The sequence below is a fragment of the Danaus plexippus genome, chromosome 26, assembly GCF_018135715.1.
Source record: "Danaus plexippus chromosome 26, MEX_DaPlex, whole genome shotgun sequence".
NCBI lineage: Eukaryota > Metazoa > Arthropoda > Insecta > Lepidoptera > Nymphalidae > Danaus > Danaus plexippus.
Genome location: NC_083554.1, coordinates 5,798,128 through 5,813,821, shown reverse-complemented (window position 1 = coordinate 5,813,821; position 15,694 = coordinate 5,798,128). Strand labels below are relative to the sequence as shown.

General features: G+C 37.2%; 1 protein-coding gene across 1 annotated transcript in view; it reads right to left on the bottom strand.

Annotated features, from left to right (window-relative positions):
• Positions 1–15,694, bottom strand: part of LOC116774299 (uncharacterized) — a 52,340-nt gene that overhangs the window by 636 nt on the left and 36,010 nt on the right. The window contains exons 39-69 of the mRNA XM_061524786.1: positions 15,214–15,349; positions 14,706–14,814; positions 14,432–14,638; positions 13,862–13,982; positions 13,424–13,614; positions 13,070–13,208; positions 11,973–12,174; positions 11,314–11,512; positions 10,948–11,145; positions 10,419–10,580; positions 9,724–9,835; positions 9,151–9,386; positions 8,955–9,070; positions 7,930–8,107; positions 7,529–7,672; positions 7,352–7,448; positions 6,804–6,952; positions 6,064–6,270; positions 5,504–5,684; positions 5,067–5,179; positions 4,530–4,677; positions 4,334–4,441; positions 3,799–3,950; positions 3,165–3,319; positions 2,492–2,643; positions 1,927–2,068; positions 1,669–1,766; positions 1,397–1,545; positions 1,043–1,234; positions 516–664; positions 87–199 (exon numbers count right to left, since the gene is read on the bottom strand). Of these exons, the coding sequence (XP_061380770.1) occupies positions 87–199; positions 516–664; positions 1,043–1,234; positions 1,397–1,545; positions 1,669–1,766; positions 1,927–2,068; positions 2,492–2,643; positions 3,165–3,319; positions 3,799–3,950; positions 4,334–4,441; positions 4,530–4,677; positions 5,067–5,179; positions 5,504–5,684; positions 6,064–6,270; positions 6,804–6,952; positions 7,352–7,448; positions 7,529–7,672; positions 7,930–8,107; positions 8,955–9,070; positions 9,151–9,386; positions 9,724–9,835; positions 10,419–10,580; positions 10,948–11,145; positions 11,314–11,512; positions 11,973–12,174; positions 13,070–13,208; positions 13,424–13,614; positions 13,862–13,982; positions 14,432–14,638; positions 14,706–14,814; positions 15,214–15,349 (4,755 nt within the window). The remainder of the gene's footprint in view (positions 1–86; positions 200–515; positions 665–1,042; positions 1,235–1,396; positions 1,546–1,668; positions 1,767–1,926; positions 2,069–2,491; positions 2,644–3,164; positions 3,320–3,798; positions 3,951–4,333; positions 4,442–4,529; positions 4,678–5,066; positions 5,180–5,503; positions 5,685–6,063; positions 6,271–6,803; positions 6,953–7,351; positions 7,449–7,528; positions 7,673–7,929; positions 8,108–8,954; positions 9,071–9,150; positions 9,387–9,723; positions 9,836–10,418; positions 10,581–10,947; positions 11,146–11,313; positions 11,513–11,972; positions 12,175–13,069; positions 13,209–13,423; positions 13,615–13,861; positions 13,983–14,431; positions 14,639–14,705; positions 14,815–15,213; positions 15,350–15,694) is intronic.

The following is a 15,694-nucleotide window of genomic DNA, read 5'->3' as shown; positions in this document are numbered from 1 at the left end:
AAGTCAATATTTCTGTGCGGTGAGAGAGAAGTTGGCAAAATTGAATTAAATGCTTAAGACTAGTCTAGACTAGAAATGTGTATTACCTGGTCTAGTGAGCTCTGGTTGACGGTGTAGTCATCAATATCGCAGCTCTTCTGTAATTCGTTCATGAGACGAAAGATGTCGCTGAGGAGCAACTCAGACTCCTTACCGTCCACTGGAACATGGAATAGAAATATTTGAAATGACTTAAGAAAAATAAGCGTGGTATTTTTTTATTCTACAGGAATACGTCTCTGAATAAAGATTCATTATAGGATGGAAATTTCTACGAAGTACTCTTAATAATCTGATACTCGAAGTAATGTGCACATGAGGCTTTACTGCGTGTAGTTTTATGGGTCAATAGAATTATGTAAGGCAGAGTTACAAATCAAAAATTTTGTTAAAAATTTAAAGTTGTATCTTTTCTCTTCTATTGGAATAAACTTTTGAGTATTTTTACACTTTATGAACGGAAATAAGCGCTGTACCATTAGAATGTAGCGGCAGCAGGAAGTGTAATGCAGTCGGTAAAGACACGCGGAGCACGGCGAGAGGACAACGAGCGACGACACGACGCCACGACGACAACGAGGATCCTTCACGGACGCGACACGACACCACGTAACCACCACCGAATCTAGGACAGGGGAATACCCGAATATGTATATACATATATTCACTGAGTTATGGGCCAGAGATTACAATGATTGGATGTAATATTTACATTGTTCTTCTCGTTACAAAATAAATTTTATCTTAATTTAGTCCTACGATACCTTCGCTTCCAAAGTAAAAAAAGCTTAAATCATATCTATTACAAAGGGATTTATTTTCATTAAAATTAATTACAGTTTTATTTTATAACACAGTAATAGAATCTGTCCATGTCCTAACATATTGTCGCTTATTTGCAGTAGGTATTACTAAAAATTTTATTCACAGCGATTTCCATATACCTTATGTTTATCCTCAACTTAAACCATCCTGTATCAAACGAAAATCGAAATCATTATACCGTCTGAGGCACTCCTCTAGTGGTGCCACGGCGCAGAGCTCGCCCAGTCTTAGTAGTGCTACTCTCCTGGCGAGTCGCCTCGCGTCGTCCAGAGCGTGTGTTGACAGGAGGGCGGCTCGGGAGCTCGACCCTGACGCACACCACGCACGCACAGACCTCCAGACACACGCACGAGAGAGAGGGTCCATGCCGCTGAGGAAGTTCACGAAGTTTATTATGAATGAAAAACTGGAAATTCACTGTGGAGTTTTAATAATTTAGTAGCAAAAAGTACTATTAAAAGCACAACACAGGCGTTTAAGATAAAAAGAACTCTTTCAACATTTCTTGATGTCATCTACTCCTATTTCTTACCTGGTGGGTTCGTCTAACAGTAGTAGGGGTGCTCGCGCTGTAGTGGCCAGGGCTGTGCACAGTTTGCGTCTGGTTCCTCCGCTGAGAGAGCCCGCGCGGACGCTCTCATATCGACGCAACTCGAAAGCATCCAAAGTACGAGAAACGACCTGAACATACACACACACTGATGATGGAAGATGGAAGATAACTGATGTGCTGCCTGGACATCACTTGACTCTCTTATTAGACCTTAGTGATGGAGCAAAACTATTTCATCAATTTTACGTTACCTGCTTTATATTTTGTATTCCTCTGATTTGGCAGAATATGTATAGTGTCTCCTGCACCGTTAGTAAAGGATCCACGGCATCACTTTGTGGACAGTAACCTGAAACGTGAAAACTTGTATTGCAAGTGATAAAATTTGAAAGGATGTTAATGTATTTTATTTCCTCTTCCAAAATCTATCGATAGGATGGCAAACAGTACCAAACGAGATTCCTATAACATTAAAATTGTAAATAATGTCGTGGGATCGTGTTACTCACTAATGAGTCCTTGACAGAGATCTCTGGTAGTGACTCTTCGTCCTTGAAGGTATACTTCCCCGGAAGTAGGCTTCAACTCTCCGGTCAGTATAGAGAAGGTTGTGGACTTGCCAGCACCGTTTTCTCCTAACAGAACTGTGCACTAGGAACACAAACAAATTTACACTGCTACATGGCAAACATAAAAGACGGATAATTGTACCTGTGGTTGGAGCTTAACCTAGTTATTGTTTAATAGCGATCTCTCCTAGACAGTCTTATTTTAGTGGAGTTCAAAATAAGATTGATATTAACATGAGTAAGTAAAATCAGGTTCAGGAATACTTCTATTTCATTATGTATATCTAAATGTCGGAAGGATGTCGCTGGCACATCTTATTCCGCTCTTTATACTCGTATGGTGTGAAGCTCAACTCTCAAAAATGCTATTTTAATAAGAGCTCTGAATATATTTTGAGAGGCCTCAAAGTACCCCTTGTTGGCTTATAAACGCAACTCTGGGACTTCAACGATTACATAATGGTGTGTCAATGGTGAGCTTCATATTGTGTAATTTCGTCTATACCTGTCCCGGTGGTAAACCCAGCGTGAGTTCTCTCAGTGCCACGTGAGTCCCGTACCGTCTCGTGAGCCGCAATACAGAACACGTGTCCGTGGATCGAGACAACGAGCGGGGCGGAGATCGCGGCTTCGACAATTCCTCAGTATCAACAAAACCTAAGGAATGGCGACTTTATATCAGAGGAGGCATACGAAATATGATGAATGTAAAGAAAAAATACTGGAAATAAATCTTGGTGCACACAAAATACTTTATGGGAATGATAAGTGAACGTACACAATAGTTACAAAAAGGTTATTTAATAGGAGTAAATCAGTGCAGTCATTGTACAAGTATTGACGGCTTATTCAATTTGAAATTTAATGAAAATAATATAGAAAGAAAATTTCATCGACACGAGCAGAATTCGACCGCACTAACACCCTCCGGAATAGAGTATTTAATTGCTTTACAATTTAAGCTATCGTGTCCTGACTCGTCCTTGACTGACGAAGGTGCCATTTACTGTGTTTTTTTATGAAAATTCTTATAATTTTTTTTTACTTCGCAGTATTAGAGAAACATCGAAAAAATTACACCGCTTTTTAACATTAATTTTAAATGATAGCTCATTAAATTTATATCAAATACATAATTACACGAAGTCTTATTAAAGTTAGGCATATAGTTAACCAACCAGCGTTAATATTCCCCACGGTTCGCAGAGTTAGCGGGGTCAGTGACCTCATGACTCTGACCACCTCCTCTTTGACGCCTGTCTCGTTGGCCGGCCCCCCGCCGTCCTTACAACCGACCACTTCTTCATCAGATTCCTCAGGCGACCCAAACAAACTGTGGATTTTATACAACACTGATATATTTATCGAATTATTTTATTTTTAACAATTTCAAGTTAAAACATGACCGCAAGAAACAGATTGACGGGCGATTACAATAATAGATATAGAAATACAGTAAGATAAAAACGAGTAATAGTGATTTTATGAAGAAAACATGTCATTTAAGTAAATCTTATAGTAGATATGCCGTTTCAGTTGAGACGCGCAGCGCACATTCTCATATTTGTATTTGCCTTCACAAGGACTCCATCCTTTAACATCTTTGTCTACATTCGTTATATATATGAGAAAAGGAAAACGATGTTTCAGTCTTTATTTTACAGGCTTACGCTAAGTTTTATTCATAATAATGTTACTGTTCTTCAAAATTTGCGCCCAGATTACTGTAGGTATACCTAGGCTTAGCTGTTATATACCATTATAGTACATAATAACGCGTAAAATCAAAAAAAGGCTCAAAAAATATCTCACATGTCCAATATTGATTCGAAGCAGTGATACTCGATGAGTAAGTTGGTGATGATGAACGCTGTTCCCACTACCAGCAGGTAACCGAAGTGGAGCCACACCAGGCTGGAGAAGATCGGGTCTCGGTACGTGTCCATATTGAATTGACGGAGGACCTGGCGGTTGAATTATCACGGTAGGTATTTAAGTAGTAGATAAACGAAATAAGGGCCAGTCTTAGAGTCTATATGAATAAAACAAATTTAGAACATAACACTAGCACGATACCTTCCTTTCCACACTAGAAGAAAAACGTTTAAAGTTTAATCTCAGCAAAATTGGAATTTATTGATATGAAAACCTATTTGACAAACAAAAGTTCAGTTAGCCGGGAGTCGATGATGAATATACATGTCCCATCGTCTTAATACTTTAAGATCGTAATTATACGTCTATTGTTTGAATGTAAGATTCACTAGAGTGTATAGGACAGTTCATAAAGCGACCATGGAGCGATAATATCACATAAGTTCAGTAGAATTCTGTATATTATATATACCTGCGCCTGTATGGTATTCTTGGCGATTTCCAGAAGTCCATCTCCGAGTGCGAACTGGGGACTCACCAGCAGGATCTTATGAAGAATGTAACGAGCGCTATCCGTCGCCTAAAGTTTAAAAACATTTAAGATCTTATCGGGCGTAACAAACGAAATCTTAATTTTTTTTATTTAAAACTTAGACAATGCTACTTACATCGGAATCCGATATGATGTCTAGTATGAGGAGCATCGCTATACCGACGAGTCCAATGAAGGCGTTCCCGCAGAACAACAACATGGTGGCCAGGCTGGACTCCTGGAACAGCTTCTCCATCACACTCACCACACCAGAACACGCGTAACTAAATGGTAGCATAAAAAAAAGGTATGATCAAGGTCTATCTAGAGGAGGAAAAAAATATCAGGCGTCAAGTTTTTACATTAATAAGAATATTTATGGGCGTTATTACATATGAAGTATAGTTATAGGGTTTACTGTTCAGTAAATGAAACTTTCAAAGCAATAAGGACTATTTTCAAAGACAAATATAACTATTTTCCTTCTCTTTTTATTTGTACCTACACCACAAATTCTGATCGTGTGTACTATATCGAAGGGGTTTCTGGCAGACATCTCTATTAAAAGAAAACTTATCCTATTTGCATCACATACCTTTTCATCCGAATTAAAAAAAAGAGGTTCCTAATTCGTCTGTAAATTGTTTTTATTGTGTGATTATTTAACGCATACCCGTATAGTAAAATGAGGATACATATGGCCGGCAGGTTGTTCTTCTCAACGAACACCGGAAACTGGAATATCTCTAGGATGATGGCTGTGATGATCATATTGATGATGATGACCTGACATTTAGAAGACAGCAATTCATTATAAAATTTAAAAATACTGAGGTAGAAGTGAGCCTCTGCGATAAAACAGTGTGAATGTTATGTAAACCTATTATATATTTTTATGAGAAGTGGAACTCTCAAAACAGGCAGGGACAGAAATTTTATCATTTGTAATTTCTGCCAATGAAGGACTTAAATAGTAAATGCGTTTAATAAGCATTGTATATATTTTTTGCACATATTTATTTTAATATAAAACGCGTGGCTCATTGCAAGGACTATTAAACTATATTATATGATTACAAGTTTCAGTCTGAAAGACTAGTATGTACTGACAATCATATCCCACAGCAGCTGAAGCGCTGCAAGCAGTGCTGGCGACACGCCACACAGCAGCTGCAAGCGCTTCTGTCTTCCGACTCTCTCGCTGACGACCAGCGCCGCTCCGCCCGCGCCCGCTAGACTGTACGCTATCAACAACATACCAGAGATGCCGGCGTCCGCTATATGCTGGTAACTAAACGGAGAAATATACATTGAACATGACAGATAATGAAGATTCAAACAGATAATACTTCTATACTGATGAGACAGTTCTTGGCTTTTATCCCACCCGTCGTTAGGTGAAAATTAAGCTATATAATATAGTTAACACACTGTTTCAATAACAAACTATTCATTCTTGACTTAAAAGACATGCGCTACACACAGAAAAATACTAAACGAATAATTATCGAAACGATTTCCCACGAAATCTGACTCGCTTGGAAAACGACCACGCAATATACCACAATCAGTTATCTCAACGTTGCATGAATACTAAAAGTAATCAAATAGCAAACACCATAACTTTATCTAAATATTATAATGCGTTATAAATATAAATTGCAACTCACACGTTGTCTTTATTGAGCTGTTCGGTGGATATCTTGAGCGGGTGCGTGTAGGTGGTGATGGTGGCACGAGGGTCGCCGCTTGTAGACCTTAGGACGGCCGTGTTTAAGGAGTTCAGGAACACGGGCAGGGCGTGGTGCCCGTTGTTGTCGTACCACGCGATGAGATAGGAGCGGTTGTTGCGGACAGAAGACGTGAAGCCGCCATAACTGGAAGGTGATAATGTCACTCAGTTCACACGTAAAAGGACCTACCGAAATCGGATTACTTTTGAACAATCATACGTCATAGGGCTAGTAAAGATAACATTCGAGTTGACCAACGACAAAGTCAAGTTGCTGTTATAATGTGGCTTTGGAATAACTTTTGAGCGAGTAGCTTACATAATAGAATACTGTTTCAAGCAACGAAACAACCCCTTCGAGAAACCTCTCGTTAGCTAATATGTCAATCTTTCCGATCTTATCTACCTAATATATTAATTTTAAATGTTCTTTCCTTTGTTTGGGCAATTCTTATGTTCCTTTCTAATAATCTTCTGATCTATGTAAAATGAAATATTAAAATTATTGTATAAAATGAAATATAACATCAATAGCACACAAAACATGTAGCCTCTAAAAGGAAGACTATATAAATTTAAACTATTTCAGCGTCTAACAAATACCTAACGCGTGATATTTTTTCTACATTTATTTTTTCTTTATTGGAAAGGTAAAAAACTAGATTTGCATATAATAACCGTTTTTGGATATAAATTTTCTGTGAATCAACCAGCCAGTTGTTAAGCGTGGCGACGTCCGGTAACAACATCATCTCCGGCAGATCGTACTTCTCATCAGATAACACGCACTGTTGGAAAGAGTCCACACATCGACATGGAGGAGAATCCTGAAGCAAGCATAATAATAATTGGTGTTGTAGTAATACATGTATGAGTAGGTCGTAGGTCGCGCGCTTACTGTGTATTTTTAAAATAACTGGACTTCTTATTGAGATTTTATAACGTCAAGGTTTTGGTAGAAATTTATGAGACTAAGAAAATACCATACATATAATGAGATCTAAGATTTTCGCGAGTATTCATTTAAATGAAACTAGTATTATTCGGATTTACTACGCGGATTTTTACAACCGTGATCACGGTTGCTGCAAAGTAACCGAAACGTCGGGATTATGTAGTTTTTAAATAATAAAATCCGCGTAGTAAATCCGAATAATACTAGTACCATACAAATATATAATTAGTTTAGTGGTTATGATTATAATGAATTTTATACGATAATTTACCTCATTGGTCCAATTTCGGGTTTGTCTTCCAGATTGTAACGTGTCTAGAACACGCATGGCAAACGTGTTGTCCACATCCGACACTAAAGATGGTTTTCTATAATAAAATAAATTATAGTGAACAATGACAGGAAGCAGTGCTGAGATATTAACTTTTATATTAGGAGTTATTCTTACATCATAAACTGCGTCGATGGTTCATATAGATTTTTATCTAATTTGAGAGATATCTCGACGTCAGCGGGCGGTCGGATGCTGGAGAAGGCCATCGCAGCTGCCAGGAACAACGACGGCAGTACTATCAATATCAGCACCAGCCATCTAAGGATCGACAAGTCGGTGTATAGTAAGTTAAGATATTTAATATTATGGCCTTGAAGTTGGGACCATCGCAACGCTAGAAGAAAAAAAAGGTTTTTTTTGGTACATATCTGTTTTTTAATAACAGTCCTTTATTACATGAACATTACCGACGTGTAACTAGTAAACAGTCTACATGTCAGATTAATTATTCGACAGTCAGATTTAGGACACAGCTACATAAATAACTTAGTTACCAGGTACGAGCATGTACTCACTTGTTTCTAATATAGTGTAGATATCTCGCGTACATAAGGGCGCGGAACTGCTGCGAGAGTGAACCCTTCAAGGGTCCTTCGGGCTCCACTAGCGGTGTATGGTCTGATTTATTGCTGCCAGAAGCGCTCTTAGAAGACTCGGGTAGAGAAGGCGTGTCCATAGTAGGGGTTGCTATTGCTGATACGTTAAATAGCAAGAAATCAATATGTATCTACATATTTGTTTTATTTGAAACAAACAACAGACGAAAAACAAAATAAATGAATTTGTGTTTCTAAGGGCTAAAAGCGTTTAATGTGTGCACACATGACACATGACTAAAAGCGTTTAAGCGTTATGTGTGTACATATCAATACCAATACATATTATAAAACAAAGTCTCCCGCTGCGTCTGTCTGTCTGTCTGTTCGCGATAAACGGAAAAAATACTGCACCGATTACCAAACAGTTATCAGCACTCGATAGTGTGATTCTAGAGGAATGTTTTAAAATATATTTTGTAAAGTGTTTGTATTTACTTGTGTGTACATTAACGGTATTTATTAAAGATGTCGACAAAACATGAGCCGTATGAGAGCTTTTAACGAAAACGCTGCCTAAAGTCTTTGAGATATAACAAAATAATATATGGTGGGATTGTGTATCTTATATAGGTCTATAGAACAGTCCGCGGTGGCATATATCTATACATTTTACAACTTTTAATAACTGGTATTCCTAAAGCTTTTATTTGAAAGCTATTTATACATAAATAGGGTATTAAGTCTTATCAAAATAAATTACTACGTTTACAAGCCTACATCAGTATCTGTAAATTACTTTTTAAATCATTTCAATCGTGCGTACCATTAGAAAGTTATCATAATATAAGTTTAATAATTCTCAAAATTAAATAGACTATTTTATATTTGTTGTAAAGAGCCCGTGCGAAGCCGGGGCTGGTCCCTAGTATTATTATATAATTACTGAAATGTATCTCTATCTACCCTCCTTTTATACTATATGTATGTTTGTTTCAACTCACGTCCTTCGTCAGGTGCGCGACACAGGTCATGGAAAACCTGTTCCAGAGTGCTGCAGTCCAGAGACACGCGGCCGGAGACCAGAGTACTCTCCACTAATTGACATACACCCTGTATACTGGATAGAGAAATTAAACAATTATATCCTTAAATAATTATAAATGCAAAATAAAATTAATATGACATAAAGATTCTTACTCGTTACTGACTCCATTTGCGTCGTAGAAAGGTAAATTGATCTCAACTTCAGAGCCGTTGACGTCGATTAAATTAGCATTTTTAACAACACTCTTGACTACTGCTAGCGTGTCTTTGGTTTTCTCTTCTATTCCATCTCCTTCTACTTTCTCCTCTGGGAAAGTTATAGATAATTTGTATCCAGTGCCGAGGGTTCGTTTGATCTCTATTGGGGAACCGGTGGTGTGGATTTGGCCCTTAAGAAATAAATTTTATTTTTAATTATAAATATATAAATCTCAATATCATGAGCCAGTCTTACGAATGTGTTTAGTTATACCCGTATACCATCCAGTTTGGTGTTTGAACCAATACATACAGAAGATCGTCGTTCACTTTTTTATTATTTTTGAGGCTCTTTCATAACTTTTATGTGCAAAGGAAAAGGTATTTTATTATTTAATTCATACTAAATCAATAAGTATTATATTAGTCACTCACTGCACGAGTATATATGTAATTACTGTTTGATAGTGTTTCTTATACTTTGTGATATAATATACGATACTTGTACAAGGAGCGTTATCTGTGTACCTTGTGTAAGATGATAATCTGATCGCTGAGCAGTTCAGCTTCATCAAGATGATGAGTTGTCATTAGGATGGTCCTGTTCTCGCGCAGCTTCATTATCATGGCCCATATGTCGCTGTTGGAGTAAAGTAATTTTGTAATGTAGAGACAGCCATCAATAGCATTATTTATTGAACAATCCTACACATATAAATTCGATAATTTGTGAGGATGTGTAGATATTTGTTGATCTTGGACCCAAAAACTAAGGAACAGATTTTTATTAATGTTTCCAGTGATGAAGTTTAAACATCAGAATAACATGTAGGTTATAATTTCTTCAGATATTTTAATATATTTTCTTAACGCACACGCCATGAGAATCACTACTTATTATGTATAAAATCACGTGTCTAAGATAATAAAGGGCGCTTCCAGTTGTCCAAACCTTTTTATTCAACTGCACAGTATTAAATTTTTTCCTAACTAAATTCCGAAATTTAAACTAACGAAATAGCGGTTATAAGTTAGTTAATTATATCTGGAAATGAAAACAAATTTCGGCTTTCGTTGCTCTTAGTCATTTACAAGGGTAATGAAAAAAAAAATTACCCGAGGGTTATAAAGAAATTTAAACAACTATAGCATATGATATAAGAAATACTTTATAACAGCTTTATCACACAAAAGGTTTCGTACAAAAAAGTTAACTGTCTCACCGTCTAGCAGCGGGATCAACGCCAGCGGTTGGTTCGTCGAGTGACACCAGGGCGGGACCTCCTACGAAGGCGAGCGCCACGCAAAGTCTCCGCCGCGTCCCCCCGGACAACTGGGCTACCATCTTCTCCTGGAACGGGCCCAGGGATAACACCGACAACATGCTGAAACGGAGGAAATGTTTATTATATTAATGATAACTATTAAATTACTTGTTACTCTTGTTATCTGTTGTTCTATGGAGATTGTCTTGTAGAATGTTGAAATAGACGAATACGTGTATAAGGCGTATTACGAAAGTAACAGGAGAATCCGTCCTAAAATAAAACATCTAACCTGGATTATAAGGTTATTGAATTAACTTTCAAATACTTTCTTTATTCGGCATGTAGTCTTGATATCAACACTACGACATAAAAGTATTTTGTCTGTATTTCTATATGAAAACCCGGCGATTCATTAGTTTTCCTTTACTATTCTTTCGAAAGTTTAATAATGAACTGAATGTAAAATGTTGGGTCAAGTACGAACCTTTCCACCTCATCTCTAACGTGTTCCAACTTTTTCCCCGTCTTGAGTTGAGCGTACAACTGCACGTGTTCCCGGGCCGTTAGCTGGTCCAGGAGTACGTCGTGTTGAGGACACACGCCCAGGGCTGCGCCCCCACCACTATCACATCGCACCACCACATGACCCTTAGACGGCTTCAACATACCAGTCAGGATTTTACTGGAATATGTTTCAGTTCATTTATATTTATGTATTCTTCATATTTGAAGAAATAAAATAAACCATCAACCCACTACATTGATCTCAAACGAACAGAAATACCGATGATTTCAAAATTTTTACATGGTCATGAGAATTAAAAATTTTAAGTCATATGTCGTCACTCACATAAGCGTAGTCTTCCCTGCCCCGTTGTGTCCCAGTAGAGTGGTGATCTGTCCCTGATGCAGTTCCATGGACACTCCGTCCAGAGCTCTCTTAGCGCGCCTTGAACCCTCGTCATATACCTTGGACACATTCACGATACTCACGCCGGCTTTCTCGTTACGTGTCTCCAGAATAGTTATATTACTCGTGGTTTTTATACCTATTGATATAATTGATGACAAATTGATCGATTTCTAATAAACTTCCTCGAAGTGTTTAGATTTAATGCTATGATAAAGATTGCGATACATTTACATTTGATGTCTGCTCGGCAACAAATTTTGTTTTAAGAAATGAAGTTAAAAATTTATTAATAAAGATGAAGTATTTATTGCCATGGAATTAAATTACTCTTTGGAATCCACCGTATATTTTATCTACTCATTTAGTAGTGTGGATATGCGGATTATATCAGTTATCGACAAATAGAAAAATGATAATTAGTATGCCTCTCTTATATAAGTGGTTCAGTTTAACTCTAAATGTTTAATTGTTACCATGGCGCTAAATATCCAATTGCTCCTTTACTTCTTAAGAATAAATCACAATACAGAACAGCCAACAGAACCTTTTTATGTTTCGGACGACCAAAGCCAAAAACTATTAATCAAAATCCTCACCATAGAACCTGTCCAACACCAATCCTACGATGAGGTACAAAACTCCATCAGCAATGACCATGAGTGCAGCGATGCCGATGCTCATGTCCGGGGATCCTTCAGGAGTGTCCCAGAGCTGAGACCAGCCCGCACCGGTACCGGTCGCCTCTAGACGAGTGATGAATAGGAACGCGTAGCACAGAGACGAAGACATCGAGAGGCTCTGGAAAAAATATTATGTATAACGAATCAATTGAAATCAATCGAGTCTATTTAACTTATCCTGTTTACATGAGTTTGGTTGTGAAGACTGAAAAAGGAACATGTTATGAATTAATTAATAGTATTTAATTTATAATCATCATCTTCATCATCAGCCTATCGGAGCCCACTGCTGAGCAAAGGCCTCTTCTCACATGGAGAAGGTTAGAGCATTAATCACCACGCTTGCTCAAGACGTGTTGGCGATTTCAATCTTATAATTTGAATATAAGACCAGGTTTCTTCACGATGTTTTTCTTCACCGTCTGTCAGTGGTGTCTAAATACTCTTTGAAAGTACATATGACTCGGAAAAGATCACATTGGTATTTGCCTGGTTTCGAACCCGCGCCCTCACGTGTAAGAGGAGGGCCTTTAACCTCCGGGCCACCACGACTTTTTTATACATACATCTAAATTATAACAATAATTTTATTATAATTTTAATGTATTGGCCGGTAGACACTTAAAAATTTACATCACTTGCGCTCGATTTGTTACTTTTAATTATTGAAGAAAAATCATAATAAGGAATAGCTTTATACTACCCAGATTTAAAATGATCGGCTCAGGGATATGGTTTGGTTTTAGAGCTGCATTAATCAGTTAGACACCTCATGTTAGACGAAAGAAAGGAAATGGCACAAGCAGCTGTTAAATAAGGTGTTTGGTATTTTCTTTAATTGCTAAATGAAAATATTTGCGAAACATTTTTAATACTATTGATGTTTTTTTTCCTAGTTCTAACATATAAGGCTACTTTTTCTTATCATTCACAATACTTAAATGTTCTGGAGTCCATAAAAATTGCTACTTGAATTAAAAGCATGTTTATAGGGAAAGAATCCAATGTCTCACCACAAATATCTTCAACGAGCTGGTCATTACGGCCTCCAGTGAGAGTATGAGAACGAACGGCATGAAGCTTAGCAAGTACGACAGACCTGACACCACCGCCGCGGAACCCGCACCACTGAACATCTTAGACATCATGTAGCTGGTGGAAATAATGAAGCAAATATATAGTATGACTCCAGTCTATAGAGCGTTTGAGATATAGACATTTGAATATTTAACGAATATATAAAATCCTTCACTTCCAGATGTAACGTGATTTTTTTATTTTGAAATATTTGTAGAATACGATACGACATAACTCATGAGGTGCTAATTCGTATGTTCTAGTATTTTTATAGGCAGCTGCGTACTCACCAGAACGTAAGAACTGAGAATGCATACAGCATTAGCAGGACGAATATGAGCGAGGGGTCCGACCGCGGCAGTACTCCACCAGCGCAGAGAACCACACACACGCACACCATGGTCACCGCCAGTTCCAAGAATGATGATATGAACCAGGATAGAGTATGGCAGCGGAGATCAACACCCATCACTGACATCAACTGGTGGATAAGACTTACGTTATTGTCTTTATCTATCAAGTTATGGAGATTATCTTGCCAAAAAAAATGTACGAGTACATAGGAATTATTATAGGACTATTTTCGATATTTTCCAATATAATTGTTTAATCTAATGCTAAACCTTTAGGAAAGGCAAATCAGTGTTGTTGTTTTATAAAATGTATATTAAATTTGCATCACAGCTTTGACTCTGTTATTTTTAAATAACTTCTATGAGCCGATATACCATAGTGTTTCCCGTTTCTTTGTCCCTCACGATGAACCTCACAGCCGAACACACACTGAACAGGAAAGAGAAGTAGAACGCCACGATCAGGGCCTGAGACTCGTACAGAGACGTCTGGAAGCTGGAAGGTTCACGAATGAGAAATATTGTTATGGTTCCCTTAAAGGGAACTGAGGGTATATTAGATATGGTATCTTAAATTACAACAATTAAATATAGATTTAAATGAAACATATATATTTCGGACAACTACGCGTATTTTATTATTTTGAAAACTACACACTCCCGACGTTTCGATTACTTTGCAGCAAACGTGATAACCGGCAGACGAGATGTGATCACATTTTAAAATAATAAAATAAGCGCAGTAATCCAAAAATATTAGTTTCATTTAAATACATACTCGCGAAAGTCTTAGATCTAATTGAATAAAGATTTAAAATTCTTTCATATCTTATTTCGCAAAAACAGTGATTGCATTGAATTTTTTGATAAAAGTAATCCAATTAAGCCACGCCGCTGTTACAATAAATATAAATATACACTCGTATTTAATTTGAAATTACTTACAAATCTTTGGTGTAACAAGGGTACGGCAACTGCTGCGTGTATATCGACCAATCATTCTGCTCTTTTATTTCTCTCTTTTGAACTTTTCCAGAATTTTCCATAGATATTTCTATTATGGCCTTGTCAATCATATCTTGGATTTGAACGAAGCCTCGGAAGTATCTCATGTTTTCGAGAAAACTGGCTTTTGGTCCCGGAACCCAGAAGCTGGTGGAAGGCAGTCGTGTGTTAAAAAAGTAGAACATTAAATATTAATTACAGACAAAGCACTTACAAATCCTTAATTCTTCTGGTGGTGGGTGCGTTCTCTATGTCCATACGAATCTTGTAGGATATGTTGGACGGAAATTGCTCTGTTTCACTCACATTCAAAAAAACGAGACCTGTTCAAACAAGAAAACATATAAACATTTACCTATTGAGTGAGTTATTACAAAATATACATAATAATTTAAATAATAATCTACTCGTAACTTGTAACAGTACAGAAGTTAGAGGCGGTCTTCACGGATTAGATTTGCCCCAATACGAAACGCATTAATCATAGATATAATTAAAATGTCTCGAACCGAAAAAATTTAACCTAAACCTAGGATTACAACAATTACCCACATGGTATCCTTACTTTACGAAACAGCCTTTAAATGTATAGCCCAATGTCTAAAACTTAAACAAAAAATTTGTATGTTATAAACATTTGATATTCAGAAGTTAACCTGAGACTTCGTTCCTAAGTTCTTTTTGCAACTACGTTTATATATTTGTTCTACTTCAACTCTCACCAGCAGAGAATTCGTTGATCATAGTGAGGCGTGCGGCCTCCAGGGCGAGGTCATGTTCAGCGGCTGCGGGAATGAAGCGCTGCAGCGTCACACAGCGCAGAGCAGCTGACGAACGGGACAACAACCCACCGAGCCACTATAAGATACACTCATATTTGATTGTGGCTTAAATATACTTCTTGCAAGGAATACATTTGTTAGTTTATAAATATTCTTGTTCTATACCTTATATATTCTCTTAAATAAATATTCGTATGTATATATATCATATGTTCTAACAGTTTATTTGATATTTTTGGCCTCACGATGCCGAGCTTTTCAAAAATCGTTGTCAGTTTAATAAGGTCTTGTAAAACCAAGTCCCAAATGTGTTCTATTTCATCTCGTATAAACTATAATTAATTTTGGCGCTCACATCAACATCTCTGTGTAGTTCTTTGCATTGTTTTTAACTTTCGTTATTAAATTATTGTAATTAAAA